Raw genomic sequence first — 22,795 nt, 5'->3', positions numbered from 1 at the left:
TCCAAAGATTATTGGGTCTAATGGCTTCGCTTGTCTTCATGGTTCCCTTTGCCCACCTAAAATGCAACCAGTACAGAATTGATTCAGAGGAGTGTTTAACCCCATGCGGCACTCTCAGAACTGTCATTTTTCTGTTCCTAGGGAAATCAAGTATGAAGCTGGAACTTCAACTCTAACCTACTGGGGAGTTCCCTTTGGTTCCCAGTCTCCTCAAATCACAGTTCTGTAGTAACCCTCACAAATTGAGGTGCCCACTGTGGGGATAGATGCATCAGTGACACATGGTCCAGAACTGAATGGGGTCTTCTGTTAGAACTGAGAACAATTTGCTATACCCTTAACTCTTTTTCAGCTCTGCTGCACAGGAAGGTTGTCCAACAACACCACAGCAATGTTTTACATCAACAAACACTTCCCTCCCTTTGTGTCAGGAAGCCACTGCCATACCAGTTTAATAATAAAGGAAAGGACTTCACAGACTGTGTAACAGGTTTCTTCAAAAAGTGGTTCCCATTTGGGAATGGGCAGTTGCAAACCACAAATCCCTCCAGGTCCATCAAGGTTATATCTACCCCATTTTTGCAAGATGGGGTTTCCTTATGTTTTCCTATGGTGGACCTTTCTGCCACAAGGCTCAACTCCAAAGCCCCCCTCTTCTGCTCCAGTATAGACATGGACCACTCTGTCTGAGGGAAGCCTTTCAGTTAACAGGAACCAGACCCTATTCTATGACTTGGATGCAGGGTTGTTGCCAAACTGGTCATGGATGACTCTCATTGCATATTGGTCACTCCCTTCTGGCCAAGGCAGATTTGATTCCAGGTCTTCCTACACAGGTTGAAAGGCATGTTTATCCACCTACTTTGACTCCCTGATCTATGGAAAGTAAAGGACACTCCCCCTCCCTCCATCCAGGGGTAGAGAATCTACACCTAACTGCTTGGCTGCTCAAATGAGTGCTCAATTCTTTTCTGACTCTATAATTTATATTCTTGCTAATGCTCAAAAACCCTCAACTTGGATTTCCTATACATATACATGAAAATATTTTCTATGCTGGTTGGGAAATAGACAGGTGTTACCTGACATCTCTAGTTGCCTCTAGTATTAGAATACTTATTGTCACTGAAAGCCTTTAGACTATCAGACTCATCTATTAAGATCTGTTTGGCAGCAATTTCTGCTTTCCATGGCCTTGTAGAGGGAAAATCCCTCTTTTCAAATAAGGATTCAAACAAAAGATTCCTCAAGGGACTCAACAATTTGTAGCCACCCAGGGTTTCCATTGTGCCACAGTGGTCGGTCATTAGTTTTGATACACCTAATACAAACTCCCTTCAAATCATTAGCCACTTGCTCTCTGGAGCATCTCTCTTTCAAAGTTTCCTTCCTAGTAGCCATTACATCTGCAAGGAAAGTAGGGGAAATTACAGCACTTAGAGCTGAGTACCCATTTATAAAATTTCATGACAATAGGGTAGTGCTAAGACTCAGTGTTCATTTTTTAACCTAAGGTTGTTTCCAGTTTTCCATTTTCACCTTAATCAGGATATTTCACTTCTCACCATTTTTCTGTACCCATTGTCTTAGGCAGAAAAGAGACTACATGCATTAGATGTGAAAAATCCCCTTATGTTTTATTTAAAAAGAACAATTGTTCAGGAAGACCTCACAATTAAATTTAAATCGAATTGTATGAATTATTATGCTGTGAGCCGCCCTGAGACACTTCGGTGAGAAGGGCGGGATATAAGTCCACTAAATAAATAAAAATAAATAAATAAATAAATTATTTGTCTGTGTTTGCCGGGCCTTCTAAAGAAAAGGCCATGTCAGCCCAGATGATATCTAGGTGGATAGTTTCTACCATCAAGAGACCCTATGAGCAGACATCTGTCCAGGATCCATTACACATACAAGCACACTCAACTAAGTCTCAATCATCATCTGCTGTTTTTCAACAAGGCATTCCATTGACTGAGGCAAGGCAGCCACCTGGTCATCTGCAGACACCTTCATTAAGCACTACTCTGTAGATGTTAATACAAGAAGGGAGATGGGGGGACAGCAGTCTTGCATTCCGTTTTCCAGTGAATTGCTCATCCCATGACCTGGTAAGTCAGCTTGTTAGTTTCCCATGTGGGACTGCACAGGACAACAATGATGAAAACTGTTGCACTTACCTATAACTGTTGGTCATCGAGTTGTCACTGTGCAGGCACACATCTCTCCCTTCTACCTTGCTATGAGCTATTCCTCTGTTATAAACTTAAAAAAAAATCTCTGGCTTATAGGGGCAGCTCAGAACTCAGGGAGAATGTGTATACCCTCCCTGGAGCATCTGACAGGTGGGAAAATGGCTCTGATGTCTCCAGTTGTGCTCTGTTACTAGGCTAGCTAAAAAATCTTCTGGTGACTGGCCTGTGCACCCACGCAGTTCCTGTATGTGCCTGTACATTGACAATTTGATGAACAGTAGTTACAGGTAAATGCAGCACTGTTACTTAAAAGAAGCATGTTTCAAAATGGATCTTTTACCGTTTTTATTTAGTGGCTCACTGTGCATCTTCTCGACAAATCATATCGCACTGGAAGAACTGTACACGGCATGATTGTCCTGTGTGTCTCCCTCTTAAGAATGCTGGAGACAAAAGAAATCAACAATGTAAGCATGCTTTTCTTTTCTGATTACTTTTTTTTTTTTTAGCAAAATGGCTGATGCTTTTGAGGGATGAGTGCCAGGAAGGCTAGTGGATCATAAGTCTTGTGCAAAAGACAGCGAAAAGTGTGACTGAATGGGCATGGGCTTTCTGTTTTTCTCTTCCTCCTCCAGAGTTACAACAGGAGCCTACTCTGTGCACAGACCAAGTTGTAGCCACAGCTGCTTAAAGGTGGGAGAGGGTGAGGTGGTGCCCTTTACTTCCATTAGGTACCACTCCACCCTGGGTGACTCAGTATCCTGCTGTTTTTGGTAAGCCGCAGCAGTGGTGGCCTTGTTTTTTTCCTTTTTGTCTTTAAGTTTAATGAATGGAGAAGCTGTTACTGGCTGTTGATCAGGCAGGCAGTCTACCAGGCTTTTGGCAAGGGTAGCAGGTGCCTACCTAATGGTTGCAGGACAGGCTGCCTCCCCATGTGCTTGTTCTTTAGAAAGTAGGAAGGAAAGCAGACATGGAGAACCTTAGAGTGCTTAGAAAGTAGGAAGGAAAGCAGCCGTGGAGAACCTATATTTGCCCTGCAACCTTGCATTACCCTAATGTTCTACCTTCTGTTTGTCACCCATTCCTTGAGCACAGTTAAAGATGTCAAAAACCATGGGACCAAACTCTTTGTATATGAACTACATTTATAAGAAGAAGATTGGATTTTTATCCCGCTCTGTACTCTGAATCTCAGAGTCTCAGCGGTCACAATCTCCTTTACCTTCCCCCCCCCACACACACACACAACAAACACCCTGTGAGATAGGTGGGGCTGAGAGCTCTCTCACAGAAGCTGCCCTTTCAAGAACAACTCCTGCAATAGCTATGGCTGACCCAAGGCCACGCCAGCAGCTGCAAGTGGAGGAGTGGGGAATCAAACCCAGTTCTCCCAGATAAGAGTCCTCACACTTAACCACTACACCAAACTGGCTCTTGCTGTGTTCAGAAAAGTTGGTATAATTTTTTCAGAACTTAGTTATTTACAACTCTGTAGCTGTATCTAGTGTTGAGCTGGAAATTCTCTCTGTTCTCTTTTCAGCTCAAATGATTGGGGGCACAATACATGCATGTGCACACACATGCATCTGCCCTTAATCCTGCTTTTTTCATGGAAGTTTGCAGCCACCATATTAAACCTTCAGTTGTGGATTTGCCAACCATTTATTCCCATTACATTTAATGGTTGCAGCCAGTCATGTGCAAGATATGATACATCCATGCTGTATAGCAAATTGGACTTAGCTAAGTGATGATGTCAATGAGAGCAGATGAAGTTCATGAGAGTGAGTTCAGTGAATCCTGTACTGATCACAGTGGTGATCCCAGTCAGTGGCTAGTCACCTGAGAATTAAAGTTTTTCAGACCTTTTGACAGCTGTTTAAAAACAACAAAACCCCTTCCACTCTCTTAATTATTTAGACAATTTCCAAATCCAAATACTTTTATTGGCATAGAAGTAAAAAGTACAGCATGGCAAAGTTGCACAGAGTTTCAGTTATAAAAACTAGTCAAGCATCAAGAAGGGAAGCTAGTCTTTTGCTCTCTGATTGTTATGGCAGCCAAAAGGTACTTTGCAACTAGGCTAGTGGTATGGGAGCATCGGTCAGATAACAGAAAGAAAACCAATTTTGCCTCAGGTAGTCCATAAAGGTTAGACAGGATAGGTTTGATTATACAGTCCCGCACTTCCCCATAGAAGTCACAGTGAAGTAAGATATGGGTGACCGTTGATAACTATCACAACCTTCTTGTGGTAGTTATCAATTATAAGACAATAAAACAAATCCATTAAAAACTGAGATAACATTAAAACAGCCAAGGCATGGGGAAGAAGAAAGTAAAGTGAGCCTCACATAGGAGGATATTTTAACAACAGAGTCGACCATTAGAAAAGCCCTGGATCTGGTTGTCACCTGCCTAACTTTTGAAAGCAAGGGCACAGAAAGCAGGGTGGAAGACGATATTAACTGGTGGGCTGGGTAGTATGGGTGGAGGCCCCAAGCCATTTATGGCTTTAAAGTTAGAACCTGCACTTTGAATTGTGCTCAGAAACAGATGGGCAAGTAGTGCAGAACTTTTAACACAGGAGTTGTACAACCCCTATATCCAGTCCCAACAGTAATGTAGCTGCCACATTTTGAACCAACTGAAGTTTCAGAAGAGGTTGCAAAGCAATTATGTAAATCAGTTATGGATGTGATCAGAGGAAAGATGACCTTGGCCATTTCTCAGTTTTCAAGGAAGGGACAGAGTTCACATACTAGCCAAAGCTGGTGAAATGTGCTATGTGTCACAGAGGAAACTTCAGCATCATACTGTCGGCCATGATCCAGCAGCACCCCCAAGTTCTGAAAAGCTCTTTACCCTTCTTCCCCTTTTGTTCAGAATTAGATGTGTTTTCATTGGTTTTTAAAGTCACAATAGCAACAGTCTACTACATTAACTCCAGATTTTTCTGCCCTGCATATTTATGATCACACAGTGCTAGCGATTTGCTGCTTGGTGTACCATCTCAGATGCGTGATAGGCATCTATCAGGAGCAGAACTGTTTCATTGGTTATCCCAGTGTGGTGGTATTGGTTTCCCTTTCTCTGTTACTTGTCTCCTTTCACAATAGGTGAAGACTACCTTATTTTGTGTTTGGAAGCTGAATTTAATCTTTAATGTATTAAGTAGTTCAATGCATTTTTATTGTAACCTGGAAATTGCTTTGAGATGTTATGGACAGAACAAGGATAAAATTACTGTAAATAAGTGAGACATTTCACTGATTTAGACTTTGTCTTGGATTCCAAATAAAATTTCCATGCTTACAAGAGGGAAGAGGAAATTTTGCCATTCCCCCTCTCTCAGCAGGCCTCATTTCTTTGCAGTGTTTTTCGAGAGGATCCCCCCAAGAGCAGCATTTCAAGGGACATTTCAGGCAATAGGGGGAAGAACTGGGAAGTCATGACTCTATGGATGGAAATCCTTCCATCTGTGGAAATTTTTTATATTTTAATGCTGCTTTTGGGCCAAAAGTGGCTCTCAGAATGCCTTGCAGGGGTAAAATACCAATACTAATAACATTAAAATTGAATACATACATTCATTTGAGAGAATTCTTGTCTAAACTGAATTTAAGTAACATGGAGGGATGCCTGGCTGCCTCCTCTCTTTCTTAAGGTTCCATTGATGGTATTGGATCCAGACATGTACGAGGGATGCCTGAGTGCTTTTTGACCATACCTATATTCTGGGAAAGCAGGGTGCCTCAACAAGTTGTTTTCTGTGTCTTTGTGGTAGTCAAAGGTTGCTTTTAGCACATATTGCCATGCTTTTAAATAATGGTTTCATTCCCTTCAGCATTATTAGGTGGTGCTGCAGTAGGACTTGGAAATTCTGGTTCTGTAGGAGTGGGACAGCAGACAACACCCAACATTAACACTACCAATCAAATTGACCCCAGTTCTATTGAGCGAGCCTATGCTGCCCTTGGATTGACATATCAAGGGAACCAGATGCAGACACAGCCACAGGCACAAGTGAAAAGCCAGCAACAAGGACAGTCACCACAGGGACTCCGTCCCATGAATCCTGCAAGTAAGTTTTAAAAATGGTTTAAGACCAGGCATGGTTACATATATCACTATTCTTTGGGTGAAGAAAGGTTAAAATGATTGATAGGCTTCCTACATAAAACATCTATTGATTCTGTCATGCTGTACCATGTTCAAGATCGGGGTGGATTGGGAAGGGAAAATGGCCCAAAAGAAGGGCCACACACGGCCCAAAGAAGGGCCACACACAGGGGCTGTTTCTTGCATAGAGCTGCATGGGTGCAACAAGAAGAGTTGCCTGGTGTACATCTGCCCTGGGTGAGGTTGTCCTTGTGGAGGGTGACTGGCCACTGGCCCCCACTGGGAGATGTTTCCTAATAGCTTTCATGGTCCATCCACCCCTGTTCAAGATCAGAATGGCTCCATTTAAACTTTATGGAGTGAATTAAGCAGGTTGCAATCTGGGAAGCAGTTGAGGAAGCAGTTTGCGTGTATCCCTCAGTCCATTCCTTTTCCTTTCTCCTGTATAAATGAATTGCTGCTAAATATTCCTGTGGTGAAAAATATACACACATTGGGCCAAAACCTGAGGAATCCCTCAGGAGATTTAATGCCTATATTATGGTTCTCTTTTAGTGAATTCAGCAGCTAAAAGGAGCCCACCAATCAGTGTTTAACTTGAAGAGCTTGGCAGGAACTCAATCAGGACCAAGTATTTTCTCAACTTATAGTTTTCCCAGTAAGGTGAAGATTTCCTTGATAGTAACAAGATCCCAATTTTCCAAGTGACCAGGATTTGTGTTCAGAAAAGGACCTTCTGGCAAGGAGATGGAATTGTTAATAACTGTTTTGAAGTATTTCTCCCAGTCCGTAAGAGTAACTGAACAAGTAGAGGGAGAGTGTCTTTTACTGATTTTGGTACAAGGTGTCTCTCTCTGCTTGTAATTCAGAGATAAAAGGTTACAGAATTTGAAGCAGCTGAATTAAAGTCCAGGAAAATGGGAGTAGGTTGAATTGTTAGTGCTGTGAATCTGGAAAAGTATGTAACCTGGTGGCTTTCCTTCTTGGCCGCTATAATCTTGTGGGAAGTTTGGAAATTTTGTGCTTTGTGGACACAATAGAATAAACTCACTGTTTCAGGCTCCTGAAGCACATTGAAGGAGTGCTATGGCTGCACAGGATGTTTGCTTACCTAGTACAAAGAGTGTGCACTCAAGCATATTTTATTGATTTCTCTCTCCCCCCCCCCCCATGTAGATGCTAATCCCATGGGAGTGAATGGAGGTGTTGGGGTCCAGGCTCAGAGTCTGCTTTCTGACTCCATGTTACATTCAGCTATGAATTCACAAAAGTAAGTTGTTTATATGGATCATAACTTTTGGAATGTTTTGTTGAGCAAAAAATTCATCAAAAGGCATATACTACAACAAAAGTTAGCATATACTGCAACAACATATACTACAACAAAAGTGACCACAATTTCTTTATTAAACATCAACTTTGGACTCCAGTATTGTCATTGTTGCCCAGCTGGCCTCATTCCAAGGTCATTGTATTTAATAAGATGCGTAGACTTAGTGTTGGGGTGTACTATATTTGGCTTACTTAGTACATCATATGAAATCTGTTTTCTTTTTGCCAAAGGCTGCATCTGTAACTGAAAATTCCTTTTCCTGTAGATAAAGCAGTTGTTAGAACCTGGTTTCTTTCAACAGCTGCTGTCTTAATAGGTGTTCATCTATCTCAGTTGATGTGCTTGTTGTAGTTCGACTGAAATCATTTGAATAGCGAGTTCTGTAATCTGCTGGAATGTATTGGCATTTAAATATATGTGAAGTGATTTCTCCTCCCTCTGCCCCACACACAAAATTTGTGAGATAATGCATTCAGTGTAGTGGTGTGATATGTTCAATGTTATGTATATGCTGTCATAGAAAATGGTCGCATCCTGTAATTATGCATGTTAAAGCAAATTTACTCATTCAATAATTCTAGTTCCACTTTATGGGACTAAGATCTAACTGCACTGGTGCAGCAGCTCCCTACAACTGTTAATCTTACTGAACCCAGTTTGACTTCCGAGATTTCATGAGACATTGGGGCTATCTGTAAATTTTGAAGTTTATTTTCATATCTGTGTGAAAATGAAAGCTTACAGTTCCTGGATTCTGAACTTTTCATGAATTACGGAATGAACAAAATCCTGAATATTGCTTGAGAATCTCTACTTAAATTGTAAAAAACTCCACATTTCTTTTTCTCAAGGAAACTTATAAGTACAGAGCAAAATGAAAGTAGTTGAGCATTCTAAACTCCAGGAATTTGAGCAGAGCCACTGTGTGATGGGGCTTCTGTGCTCTAGGTGTACTTGAATTTTGGACTCAGAGGGCAAAAGTGCTAAAACAACTAAGAACTAAGAAGCTCAAATAGACTTCTGGGAAAATCAAATACAAGTGTGTACATTTGTGTAGTTTCTCTATTTCTTCAGTAGTTTGAAGTACAGCTAGCATTCATCATTTTATTGAATGTTTAACACAGTAAAGAGCTTGGGTTTAGATGTTTGTTCTCATTTAACTCCAAGGGCACATGACAGGAGACACTATTTAATGTTACTCTCAATCCCCTGAGGCTATAAAGTATTGAAAGAAATTCTCTTGGATTGAACTCCTTAAATGAATTTAATGGCTGAGTATGGGCTGCCCATGTCCATGCCCAATACCCTGTGCTACCTGTAGATTAGTTCTAGTGGTACTTTTTGAATCTCTGCTGAGCATCCGTTACATTTTTCTCAGTCCCATGATGAATGAAAATGCTAATGTTGCCAGTCTGGGGGCCATGCCAACAGCAACACATCCATCTGGCATTGGAATTCGAAAACAATGGCATGAAGATATTACTCAGGACCTCCGAAATCATCTTGTTCATAAACTGTAAGTGTTTGATTACTGTGTGATGGTTCAATCATCAAGGAACAAAAGAACTGAAAGAGTAAGACAGTATACTTCAAAGAGTAAGAGATAGAAAATACTTGAAACTTCTGAAGGAAAATCATCTTGGTTGCATTTCAGCCATATGTGGTGGGTATCTGTTGAGGGGTTTTTTCTTGTACTGGGCAGGAATACAGAGTTAGGGTAGTGCTGTTAATGACTATCCATGGCAAATAACCATGTGTCCAAAGGTTGTAATGTATTAATTCAAATATTTATAGCCTGTCTTTATTGGTGGTTCAAGGCAACTTGCAATAATAGCTAAAAGTATTTACAGGTAAAACCAGAATAAAATAACAAACCCTAAATTCCTTCCTTTGCCCCTGCCCCCCCCCAAAAAAAGTTGTGATAAAGTTCTTCAGATTTGCTGCTTATTGATTGGACCCAATCTGAGATAGTAATCAAATGGTAAAAGGCTGTTTTCCTTAGAATTAAAGAAGACAACCAAATAGTTTGTGAAGTAACTGTCTGAACTTATTTGAACTGATTTTCAGTGGCAATTTGAAATGAATTTCACAGTGTTTGGTGCAGCTTTCCAGCAGGATAAAACCAAAACCAGTTTGATTCTCCAGTGCTGAATTGAAGTTCAGTGCAAGAATACAATAAGTAATAAAACATAGTGGACTCTGTAGCTCTCTCCAAATGCATTATCATGGACAGCTATGTTTATAAGACTGAAGGGTCCAAAGAGTTCTGTGAAACCTTTTCCTCTTAAGTGTCAAGTCTGCAGATTCAATGATGAGTCGATGTAGGTACAAAGAAACTATTTTATTGATGCTGGATACTTGTGGCCTAAGCCAAGGCTTGAAAAGACTAAAGGCCGTACAGTAGATACATTGCATATAAGGTATACTTCAAAGGGATTCCTATGGGTAGGGGAATTGTGCAGAGAGCATTCACACATAGATGTTACAAATACATTATCATGTTGATTAGAGGCCAATCTGGCCTTGATGCTCTCAGGCTCCTTCCGCTCCCCCGAGCCTGGGCTGAGAAGGTTCAGATAAGACTTTTCACACATCGCCATTTCAAAGCAGGGATATTCTCTAAGAGGAGGGAGGGGGGAACAGGAGAGGATCTGCTAGCAGCATTTGGTTACACTTTGGTTCTACCCAGCATGCTCTACATTTGAGCCAGAGTTATAGCCAGACTTGACATACTGCCCCCCCTAAGCCGCCTCTACCGCCCTGTTGGAACATTTTTGATGGAACCTCTTGATCAGATCTGGGGCTGATATGTCTTTCTCAGCCACCCACTCATTTTTGCTGGAGGGGAAATGTTTCCATTTTATCAGATAGTACAAGATTCCTCTTTTGATTTTAGAGTCCAGGATTGCTTGGACTTCGTGGTGATTCTGGTTCCCAATCAGGATGGGTTGGGGGGCTTGTGTTCGAAGATGCCAGACTGAAGCCCCAGGGTCCCGACGGAGTAAGCTGCAATGAAATACAGGGTGCACTTTACTAAACATCTTTGGCAGCTCCAGTTCTACAGTTACCTGATTAATACCCTCTTGATTTTGAAAGGTCCCAGGAACTTATATGCCAGTTTCTTAGAGGGTTGGCTGAGTGGCAAGTTTTTAGTGGATACAAACACGGAGTCTCCTACTTTAAAGTCCCAAGCTGGAACATGGGATTTATCATATTGTTTTTTGTAGGCCTCCTTGGCCGCCTCTAAATTCTCCTGGATTGCCTTCCAGCTTCCACTCGGCCCTTGCCACCACTGCTCGAAAGAAGTTGATTCAGGGGAGGGGTCCCCTCCTGGCAATAGCGGCATGGGCTTCCCTTCATACCTGTTTACAGTGGAAAAGGGAGAAGCCTTGGTTGAGCTATGCATGCTATTGTTGTACCCATATTCAGCAAAGGGGAGTAGATCCACCCAGTCGGACTGCTGATGGTTAATGAAACAACGTAAATATTGTTCCAGAAGTCCGTTTACACGTTCCGTCTGTCCGTCTGTCTGAGGGTGGTAGGCGGAACTCAACCCCTGCTCTATTCCAACCAATTTGCAAAACTCCTGCCAGAAGTTGGCAACAAACTGCGGGCTGCGGTCACTAATACCCTTGTCGGGGAATGAGTGAAGCCGGACCACGTGATTGAAAAAGAGGAGGGCTAATTTCTTAGCTGTGGGTAGTTGGGCACAGGGAATGAAGTGGGCTTGTTTGGAAAAAGTGTCCACTACCACCAATATCACCGGTTTTCCATGAGAGGGCGGCAGTTCCACAATAAAGTCCATGGACACCACTGACCATGGGCGCTTGGCCGTTTCCAGGGGCTTGAGTAGTCCCGGGGCTTTACCGCCCCTTCTCTTTGCCATGATGCAGATAGGGCATGAGGTTACAAATTCCGACACGTCCTTTTTAAGGGACGGCCACCAGAATTGTCTACTGATTAGGTGGAGCGTTTTGATGTAGCCAAAATGCCCTGCCAGTTTGTTAGAGTGGCAGAACTGCAATACCTCCGCCCTTAAGGTCTTGGGGACGTACATTTTCTCTCCTCTATACCACAGCCCGTCCCCCCCTTTTTTGGATGTCTCTCTCCCTTTCAGTCTCTGCGGCCAATTTCTCGGTTCCTAGTCCCTCCAAGTCCCTTTTTTTCTGTGACCACGTGATTACTACTGCAGCCACCTGAGACGAGGGAACTAGAGAGTCTACCCCCTCCTCCCTCTGATTCTCATATTGCGGGAGGCGAGATAGAGCATCCGCTAAGTTCTTCGCCCCCAGGATATGCCTTAGAGTGAAGTCAAATTTGGAGAAGAATCCCGCCCACCTAATTTGCTTCTCGGTCAGCTTCCTCTTGCCCGTGAGGGCTTCGAGGTTTTTGTGGTCGGTCCAAATATCAAAAGGCACTTTGGCTCCCTCCAGCCAGGACTGCCTCATTTTCAGAGCGAAAGTTACTGCAAAAGCCTCCTTGTCCCAAACTGACCGGTTCCTTTGTTTGCCCGAGAATTTTCTGGAAATATAGGCGCAAGGTTTCAGTCGCCCTTCCCCATCCCTCTGCATGAGTATGGCTCCGACGGCCACATCGGAAGCTTCGCATTGCACAATGAAGGGCCGCTGCTCGTCGGGGTGGCTCAGGACCGGCTCGCTAGTGAACAGGCATTTCAATTTATCGAAGGCCGTCTGGCACTTCGGACTCCAATTTAGACGGGCTCCTGGCCGTTTGGCCTCTGGCCCCTTCCCCTTGGTTTTTAGCAACTCTGTCAGCGAGAGGGCGATCTGGGCGAACCCCTCTATGAAGGTCCTATAGAAATTTGCGAACCCAAGGAATGATTGGAGCTGTCTACGTGTCCTCGGGGGAGCCCATTCCAACACTGCCTGCACTTTAGCCGGGTCCATCGCCAACCCCCTTTCAGACACCCGAAATCCCAAATAATCCAGTTCTGTCTTATGGAATTCACACTTCGACAACTTGGCATACAGCTGATGTTTCAGCAGGGTGCTTAGCACCTCTCTCACTAACTTCACATGAGACTGCTCATCTTGTGAGTAAATAATGATGTCATCCAGGTACACCACCACCCCCTTGAACAGGAACTTTCTGAGCACATCGTTTATAAACTTCATGAATACCCCCGGGGCCCCCTGTAGTCCGAAGGGCATGACTAGGTATTCAAATTGTCCCATAGGTGTGTTAAACGCGGTCTTCCACTCATCCCCCTCTTTGATACGCACTCGGAAGTATGCATCTCTCAAGTCCAGTTTGGTAAATCTCTTGCCCTTAGATACCGTGCTTAACAAGTCTCGGATGAGGGGGATGGGGTAGGTGTTGGTTGTGGAAATCGCATTAATCCCGCGAAAGTCCGTGCAAAGCCTAAGCGAGCCATCCTTCTTCTTTCTAAACAGAACTGGGGCAGCGTGGGGGGCAGTGGCCGGTCTGATAAATTCTCTCTTCAAGTTGTGGTCTAAGAATTTGCGGAGCTCCTTCTTCTCCACCCAGCCCATAGGGTACAGTTTGGCTCTGGGCAGAGTTTTCCCCGGGATCAACTCTATTGCGCAGTCTGTATCCCGGTGGGGAGGCAATTGATTCGCTCCTTGTTCACTAAACACCCCCATCAAGTCCTGGTATGCTTTAGGGATGGCGTGGATCTCTTCCACCAACGTGCACGCCCTTTCCCTGGCCACCGGAGCCCGCGGGCCCCAGGCCGGGTTTCAGAGGTGTGTCTTGCAAAGGTGGTCTATAAACCTGATAGTCTGTGCCCCCCACCTTATGCGGGGTTCGTGCTTCGCTAACCAGCCCACCCCCAGAACTACTGGGTAAGAGCAGGAGGGGGCAATGACGAAGGACTTCTGATCCCAGTGTTCCTCAATCCCCTTTGGTAAAAACTGAGTCTCTAGTCTGCACAGCTCCCCTCGCATCACCGACCCATCCATCTGCTCGAACTGCATCGGGCAGGGTAAAGGCGAGCTCTCAAGTCCCAGAGCTTCCACCAGGTTGGGGGTGATCAGCTCCCGATTGCACCCTGAGTCTATTAGGGCCCGTACCTGCATGAACCTTTTCAGTTTAGTGTTCAGCAGTCTCACTACTACAAAATATAAACGTCCCGTTACTCTCACCCTGTGGTGCCAGCTCCTCCTCGACCTGCTGGTTGGCACCCTTTAGAGCAGGTCGTTCTCGTTTCCCGCCGGCCAAGTCAGGTCGCTCAGCTCTGCCAACAGCAGCACATTCTCCTCCGGCTCCTCCACCATGGCGAGGCTGCTCTTCGCCGCTTCCTTAGGGCGGCCAGTCGGTTTCTTGGGAGTCGGGGTGCTTGTCTTCGGCCCCCCTTGCGGGACCTTAGGGGGAGCTGGGCAGCTGGAAGTGAGGTGGTTCGGGTCTCTGCAGCGGAAGCACTTGCGGAGCCCCGCAGGCGCCCCCCCTCCGGCGGCTTTCTTGGGCTCGGCCTTGGGGGGGGGGAGAGCTTTCAGCGGCCCCTTCCTGGACTGGTGTTGGCGCTGTATCGCCAGTCATTTTATGTTGGTCTCGACCTCCCCTGCCAGTTGGATCCATCCTACCAAGGTAGTGGGCCTTGCCTGGGTGAGGGCCCGATCCAGAACGCCTGCATTCAGTCCCCGGGTGAAGTGCTCGATCTTCATCAGCTCACTCCACCCCCGCACCTTGGCCGTGTTGGTTCGGAACTCTGCGACATATTCCCGGATGGTTCGGGAACCCTGTTGCATGTCTCGCAAGGCAGCTAGAGCTTGCGTCTCCTGGAGCGGGTCCTCGTACTGGACCAGCAGAGCCTGGAGGAAAGTTTGTGCATAGTCCAGCTCCGGGCTCATGGCCTCGTACAGGCTTACGTACCATCTTTTCGCGGCTCCCTTCAGTTTTGACCCCAGGTAGTCTACTCAGCTGAACTTGTCAGGGAAGGTGTTCCCCCAGTAATACATGTAGCTGTTCGCCTGGATGGCAAAGTATTCCATCTCGTCTGGGTCCCCGTCAAAGGTGGCTTCCAACTCCCTGCCTCGCCCTCCGTCCCTTGAGGCAGCCGGCGGGGCCGCCTGGGCTTGTGGCGGGGCCGTGGGTAGTCGAGCCGGTGGAGGCTGAGGGGGTCTCCGTGGCCCGGCCAACCCCAGGGCGCGGGATATCTGGGCGGTCATAGCCTGCATCTCGTCCTTCAGGCCCTTGATCGCCTCATCCACTTCTTTTCGGACCATGTTCCGAAACATGCGGGCGTCTTCCTCGTGCATGTCCTTAGGCAGCGGCTCTTCCCCCCCCTTTCTCTTCACCTTTGGTGTTCTCCTCCTGCTCTCGGACATCAAGGGTGGCATCGGCCTCGCCCAACTCTAGGATGCCTGGGTTGTCGGGCTCCGTCTCGGTCATCCGCACTCTCCTCATGTGGTGGGTCATGATCGCTTCCCTGCGAGCGGGTGCCTCGTCCATTGTGGTGGTGGAGGGCTGCGGTTGCCACTGCTGAGGGGTGATCATGAGCTGGAACTGTGGAGGGGAAACCGTGGCTCGCCTGGCATCTAAGACGTGCCAAGGTGCCGCCGGCTCTTCCTCCAAGTTGGGAAGTTCTCCGTCTCCTGGAATCTTTTCGGCCATCAGGTTACAAAGTTGCCAGGGCAGTTGAGCTCCAAAAGGGAGTCTTTTCAAAATGTCAAGTCTGCAGATTCAATGATGAGTCGATGTAGGTACAAAGAAACTATTTTATTGATGCTGGATACTTGTGGCCTAAGCCAAGGCTTGAAAAGACTAAAGGCCGTACAGTAGATACATTGCATATAAGGTATACTTCAAAGGGATTCCTACGGGTAGGGGAATTGTGCAGAGAGCATTCACACATAGATGTTACAGATACATTATCATGTTGATTAGAGGCCAATCTGGCCTTGATGCTCTCAGGCTCCTTCCGCTTCCCCGAGCCTGGGCTGAGAAGGTTCAGATAAGACTTTTCACACATCATCATTTCAAAGCAGGGATATTCTCTAAGAGGAGGGAGGGGGAAACAGGAGAGGATCTGCTAGCAGCATTTGGTTACACTTTGGTTCTACCCAGCATGTTCTACATTTGAGCCAGAGTTACAGCCAGACTTGACACTAAGTATCACTAAGGGTGTTTCTTCTTTATGGAAGAGGTATGTTCTCAAGATACTCCTTAGGGCACAAATTCAAAAGGGTAAGAATTTTTGAATAGTATCAGACTGTTCTGGAGAGCAAGACCAATAACAGCTTTTTGTAAAACTGTGAGAGAGCGCTTCTTTAATGAGGTTTCTACTATAGCCTAGACTTTGTTCTGGTTATTTGATCTTTGCCATTGCAAACTAAAGCAATGAAACTCAAGATCCTTAGTAAGAATATTGCACTAGCATTTCATAAGAGAATTTATAGTGAGCACACAAAAAAGAAAAAGATTGTCAAGTTTGAAATGAAAATTCTTCTATGAAAATGAAATGAAATGAAAAATCTTCTATGAAAATCCACAGTATATTGCCATTTCTCAGATATAAGAATAAAGCGATTCATTGGAAGATGGTGGTTTGCTATAAGGAAAGGGTTTTGTTTAGTGGAGGGTATTATTTTTATGGGACCCGTCATGATTATGAAGGGGAGATGGCATACTGTTTCACATATTGTATTATGTTCTGACCCATTCAGGAGGGAAGGGGATTTTAGTTTGCTTTTAAATGTATAGCAATTAAGGGACATTTGATTTTGTGATCTAGGTATTTAGGAGAAAATGTTGAAATAGTTGCTGATTTTTTTCCTGCAGAGTGCAAGCCATATTTCCAACTCCTGACCCTGCAGCGCTAAAAGATAGGCGCATGGCTAATCTTGTCTCCTATGCTCGGAAAGTAGAAGGGGATATGTATGAATCAGCAAATAGCAGGGTGAGTTGTCGGGATTCATAAAAAAACATGGTTTGTGTAAGGATATTAAATTTAATGTAGACATTTGTGTGAAAGTGATTCTGTGTTTGGAGCTGAGCCCAGATATGACAGTTTATTTCCCAATATTACACAGTAGCTAAACACTATCATTTTCTAGTATCACACTTTCCCCTTCAGTATGAGTCCATTTCTAAATACTTGGTCACAGTGTCAGGCTTGTTCATCTATTTCACAAAAAAAGAAAGTAATATTCTTCTCCAACATTAAAACATGTATAAAATAAATTATTTGGAAGGATTTATTCAGTAATACCACTAAATTGTAGGAAGTATTTAGCTGCTTATAAGACCAGTTTCAATGACCTGGTCACAGCCTAGCATGACCAGGATGCTGTTATGCAGAGAGGAGCAGACTTGTTTCTGAAATGCTCCAGCTGTGGTAATGTGGTACCAAGTAAGTGGATTGCATACGGCAATGTAAGGGAAAGATATTAAAAAACTAGTTCTCCCTCAGAAAGTGAAATCGTCAGAGTGTGCAACTCTAGTGGGTGGAAGATGTTGCCAATTAGAACTGAGATGTTGTTGTTTCTGTGGAGAGCAAATGCCATCACTACTGCTGGCACCTCCCCTCAGTTATCACATCCCCCCCCCTTTACTGCCACACCACCATCTTTACAAGTAGATGTTTTGTTTGCCACTTGGGCCATTCCCATATAAGTTCTCTTATCTTCTCTTTGACCAAAAATACACTTTTGTCAGGTATTCTTATTGTGTGCCTCTTTAATTTTTCTCCCATTGCAGGCAGAGTATTACCACTTACTAGCAGAGAAGATTTATAAGATTCAGAAGGAACTAGAGGAAAAGAGGAGAACCAGACTGCAGAGGCAGAGCATGATACCAAATGCCCCTGGAATGCCACCAGCTCCCATGAATCAAGGACCTATGGGGCAGCCACAACCTGGGATGACAGCAAGTAAGTGCCAGATAGTCTGGCCGTTAATATGATTTATACTAAAAGCTTTAGTTCCTAACCAGCTTCAAGATTTCAAAGAACATATACTTAAGAGAGTTCTTTGCAGCAATATAATTTATGGAGATCTGTATTCTTTATTATGATGTCCACCAGTGAGTGAGGAAGCTCTGCTTTTTTGTATCATCTGCACCATTGTTTACAACTGAAAAGTTTCTCTGATTACCATCCCTGGCTAGTTGTAGACATTAGTGCTGCCCCAGCCTTTAACAGTAGTGGTCCACTTAGTGCTTAATGTGAAGCTACTATATTGACATTTTCATTCATTTTTTTTTCTTAGTAACTTTTTGGCAAATACAAAGTCACTTCATTGATAACTATGTTGTTAATTTCCGGATATTTCATGAAAAAGGGACATATTACACTTCTCCAAGAAAATGTCAGCCTTTTAGAAATGGCAGTCTCCAGTCTCAGTTGTATGGAAGTGAATTTTCCAGTGGCTCCTATTTGCTTCTTATACATCTTTGTCCAGGACAGCAGGATACGGGGAAGCTGTTTAAGTGTAGCAGCAGCAATCCCCTCCATTTCTCAGTCTTGTTATCCAGCCAAGCTTGTACCAGTTCTGTTTTTGTGAGGAGCAGGTATATTGTGCAACATACCAATGAGTTGAGCCTGTCCTGGCTTCTCCTGTGCCTGAGCTTAACAGGGAACAAGCATACTCACAGTAAATGGATGCAAAAGGTGATAAGATAGAAGATAGAGTAACAGGGGCACTTGTGAGACAGAGGATACCCCCCCTTGCACCAGACATGTCTCTAGGTCCCTATAAAAGAAGGCTGAGAAGGAGTAAAAATACTGCAAAATGAATTAATTATATGGCAATTCCAGACACAAATGTTAGCACACTTTGTCCTGTTCCAGTAAGAGGATTTACAGTTCCAACCTAATTTATGGTGGTTCAAGTCTTGTCCTAAAAGAATAAGACCACTAAAATTCAAGACTACTCATGAGAAACATAGGGAGAGAACTCCAGACAGAATCTCTTTAAACCATGTCATTAGCCAACCAAGTTTTTTTTTAAAGGCCGTGCTCACCTTGAAACTCTTAGTTGACAAGGTAGAGGGGGCAAATTTCTTCCTGCAAGGGGACAAGAAAGTGTCTGCAGACTTCAATTGTCCCGTTCCCATTGTTCTGTGATACAACTGTCAAGGCAGAGTGTCCTATTAACTTCATCCTAAGGCCATACACCTTGTGACTCAGAGGAGCTTGCATTGTCTTGTGAAGCTGTCCTAGACAGACCGCTAGACTAGGGTGTGGAAAACCAGGGTTCTGACTACCTAAACCATTGTGAAGCTCTCTGAACAACTTTGGGCCAGTCACAGCCTAACATACTCACAGAGTGGATGTGAGAATAAAATGCAGTATATACTGCTCTGAGATTCTTTAAGGAAGGGTGAGAGAAAATATACTATGTATATTATTAAGCTTTCCACAGTACACTGCTTTCCAGTTGGGTCTTAAGAACCTCTACTAAAATCAGTTCAGTTTTTCTTGTAGTTGAGGAGATGGTTCTCTTTTTTCATCCCTAGCCAATTTATCCACAAGAACAAAATTGGCAGAAACTTGGACAGAACAGTATGAAGTGCTGAAGCCTTGTTAATAACCTTTTGACAACACTCAAAAGTGTCAACATCTATGTTTTGATGGGTGAAGGAAGGTGTAGAGATGGCATACGGGGTGTTAGGCAAAACCACTTCACAAGGTGTCCTCGTTCACTCACTTAAGGGACTAGCTGCTTCTGTGGTTTTCTTTTCTATGGGCAAAATATGTGAAGCACCCACATGAACATCTGTGCAGTTGTTCACTAGGTGTTGCACAATGACAGCCTTTGGAAGGAGATTCCTGCAAAAGTCTTGCTTTCATAATGTCACTGTTCATTTGAATGCCTGTCTACAGGGATACTGTGCTCTTAATCCCAAAGGATATGGAATGCCTGCCTATTTTAGAAAAAAAAAGGGGGGGGGTTACCATGAATTCCTGTTCTCAGAAAAGACATGAGGGCATTCAGCCCACCACTGTCAGATTTTGAGATCATTGATCCATTCTTCTGGATGGCAAGCTACATTTGGAGGAAGTTAGATAGGGTTTTCTAGAATTTCCATTCTGTTTAGCCTTCGATTTATTCAAGCTGGAATGTTAGGTTGGAGTTAAGGAGATTTTGTTCCCTAAAAGCTGTTCTTGTCACCTTCTCCGATGGGAGTGATAATACCAAAGGATATAGCATGTCCTTCTGCCTCTACCAAGAACAGGAATTCACGGTAAGAATTCCCGTTTTTTTTTCTGGAAAGTTCAGTTTCTACGCTTGCGTTGTCCTATGTTGAATGCTGGTATTGGAATGGATTACGGTTTGCTTTGGTTTATTAAAAGATCTAATTTTACCCATTTTCAGCATGTGACCTAATTTCACTCAAAGTAGCATTAAGCACATATAAAAAACCCAACAAAATAGGAGAACAGTAATCAGTAACTTTATAGCTAAGGATAGCTTTTATCAGATACAGAATCAGTCCCTCCAACAAAGCCTGTCATTTCCATTTTGATACTCTGTTGCATCTGCTTGCCTTTTGAACTCTTATGAATACTAGGATATTATTTAAGTAGACAGTTTGCAAGACAGAAAATTTTGTGTGTCTTAAGCAGTTGTAAGTAAACCAAACAGATTCAGGTGGGTAGCTATGTTTGTCTGAAACTGCAGGACAAAGTTTGAGTCCAGTGTCATCTTTAAGACCAACAAAGTTTAAGACAACTATTTAAATTCCCGTCCTTGTTCTTATAGCTAAATGTTAGGGCTTGTGGATATCAAAAGTAAGTGGTTTTTTTCTCCTCAGTAAAAGATAGTAAATTTAAGTTTTATAAAAACAGTTTTAGTTCATTGACCTTGTTTTTTCATCCATGTTATAGATGGTCCTCTTCCTGATCCAAATATGATTCGTGCTGGTGTGCCAAACCAGATGGTGAATCGCATGCCTACACCACCAGGTGAGAGTTTAAAGAAAACTTTGAACAATTTGAGTTATTGGCATTTCTCTTTTAACCAGTTAACATTTCTTTCATAATGTACTATTATGGAGCTTTTACAGCAATAACTGTCCTCTTTCCTTAAACACAAATGGCAATTTCTTTACAGACTTAGATATGAGGTTTGGGAAACCATTGTGAGGTTTTTCAGCATAACACATATATACAGAGGAAAGTTTCAGCTTCATTATTATATGATGTCTTGTATATTTTTTTGAAGCCTGTTGAGGAAGAATTGTATTCAGATCAGTTCAGAAAAGAAAATAGTTTGCATTCTTCACAATGGTTGTTTTTCCCAATAGGATTTAATGTAAATATATCTTATGCACCAACTTGACCATTCTAAGTTCTGCTCCTCTTCCTCTACATCTCACCTTGCTGCTGAGTCTAGTTTTCTTTATTATTTTTTTTGCTTTATTTCTGGATGCTGCTCTTGTCCTATTCTGTCCACCCATTTTTCTGACTGATTTGGCTGACTTCCACAGGTTTACTTTCTCAACTCTTGAACAGCTAAAGACTGTACTAATGTCTGCTGTAAATCCTTTTACCTACAGTTCCATTCTTTAAGTTCTTCTTTCTTGGCTTGGCTTGTCGCAGTCCCTATCACTGTTCCTGGCCATGAATGGCCATTGTCTTCACTCTTCCAATCAGTTCCTGTCCTCTTGAGTTCTTGTGATCATTGAATGTGTTTTTATAGCTAATTCTGTTCTTGTCACTATATCAATCCTTCCAATGTTACATGCTGTTAAACTACTCCCACAAAAATTTTCAGTGCAATTCTGGTTAAGTTTCTCTTCAGACTGATGCTCCATGACTTGCCCAGCTGTCTTTGACACATCTATGCTCTAATGCTGGTTTCCTTGGGTTTCAATATTGTTTTCATATTCTGGCTTTCTTCATAAATGTCATAACTATTTCCCCCTTTCAAAAGGAAGCCAGCAGGGCTTGGCTGTTGGTTTTGTGATTTTTATTCCTTTACACTTTCTCCACTTGATCTCTCATGGCTTCTTTTGTATGCTTTAACTGGTTCTCTTATCTAATATTCATTCAGCTGTTCTCACCTTCTGTCTGATCTTCATCTCAGTGTTACTGGCAGATTCTTACCTTGGTTTTCTGTTGACCTCTCTGATGTGCAAAAATAGAACTCCGTATCTTCCTGCTCAGATCCTGACACACTTATGCTTCCCTGTCAGAGATACTGGTTTCTCACTATTGCAGGATCTTCTCATCTTAAGGCATCTTTGACACCTCTATTTCCTTACCCCCAGACAGTTGCCAGAATCTTGCTGCTTTTTCTCCTTAGTGTCTTCAAGATCTTCCCTCTCCTTCCTATGTTTTGTAACCTTTGTCCATACTCCGGTCAGTTCCCTATTATTTCCTTCTTATTTTTTTCTGCTGTATTTTCCCTGTTGGTGTGTTTCAGAATGCCTATGCTAAGTGACTTTTCCCCTCTAATATTCCAATGATTGCCTTTTCTTTCACTCTGAGTTCATTTACTTCAGCTTCTTGGTCTTGCATTCAAAACTTCCTACCTTTATGCACTTGATTTGCATATACCTTTACTTTTTCTAATTCTTACTTTTTGTCTCAAAGACTTTCCATAACTACTCGCAATTACACCCCTCTTGAACTTTTGGTGCCATCTTGATTCTTCTCTAAATGGCGTTTATACTGTTTATCCCTAACTCATCTTTTGCCTATCTTGTCCATTAAAACTTTTCTGTCCTCTAACCCTTACATGTTAACATGTGACATGGTTTAAATGTTCTAATCAGCTTGACCTTTTGTTTTCAATGTGTGAATATGCAGGAATCAATCAGTTTGGCCCAATGAACATGCAGATGCCATCAGTTGGACCCCGGCAAGCTCCTCCTCTTCAGCACCCTGGGCAGCTAAGCCAAGCAGGGACCATGAGTCAGGTCAGTTGATTATTTAGTCTGACATCCTGTGTGTGTGCGCATGTGTGCATATGCAGATATGACTCCTTCACATAGCCCTTTCTTGAGCTGATTCTGTTTTAGCTTCTGACATTCTTCAGAAATTGGAGGTTTCTGAGGAACAGGGCTGAGAAGAAGTAGAAGAATTGCAGATTTATTCCCTGCCCTTCTCTCTGAATCAGAGACTCAGAGCAGCTTATAATCTCCTATATCTTCTCCAACAGACACCCTGTGAGGTGGGTAGGGCTGGGAGGACTCTCACAGCAACTGCCCTTTCAAG

The 22,795-nt window shown here is 43.4% G+C and overlaps 1 protein-coding gene across 2 annotated transcripts in view; it reads left to right on the top strand.

Annotated features, from left to right (window-relative positions):
• The window catches only part of EP300 (E1A binding protein p300), a 124,130-nt gene that overhangs the window by 72,796 nt on the left and 28,539 nt on the right, over positions 1-22,795 (top strand). For both annotated transcript variants that reach the window (XM_060245391.1, XM_060245390.1), the window contains exons 5-12: positions 2,552-2,665; positions 6,046-6,282; positions 7,497-7,590; positions 9,032-9,169; positions 16,414-16,531; positions 17,332-17,503; positions 20,462-20,539; positions 22,388-22,497. In XM_060245391.1, coding sequence (XP_060101374.1) covers positions 2,552-2,665; positions 6,046-6,282; positions 7,497-7,590; positions 9,032-9,169; positions 16,414-16,531; positions 17,332-17,503; positions 20,462-20,539; positions 22,388-22,497 — 1,061 coding nt within the window. The remainder of the gene's footprint in view (positions 1-2,551; positions 2,666-6,045; positions 6,283-7,496; positions 7,591-9,031; positions 9,170-16,413; positions 16,532-17,331; positions 17,504-20,461; positions 20,540-22,387; positions 22,498-22,795) is intronic.

Source organism: Heteronotia binoei, chromosome 8 (genome assembly GCF_032191835.1).
Source record: "Heteronotia binoei isolate CCM8104 ecotype False Entrance Well chromosome 8, APGP_CSIRO_Hbin_v1, whole genome shotgun sequence".
Taxonomy (NCBI): domain Eukaryota; kingdom Metazoa; phylum Chordata; class Lepidosauria; order Squamata; family Gekkonidae; genus Heteronotia; species Heteronotia binoei.
Note: the sequence above shows the minus strand (reverse complement) of the source record. Positions and strands in the feature narration are given on the sequence as shown.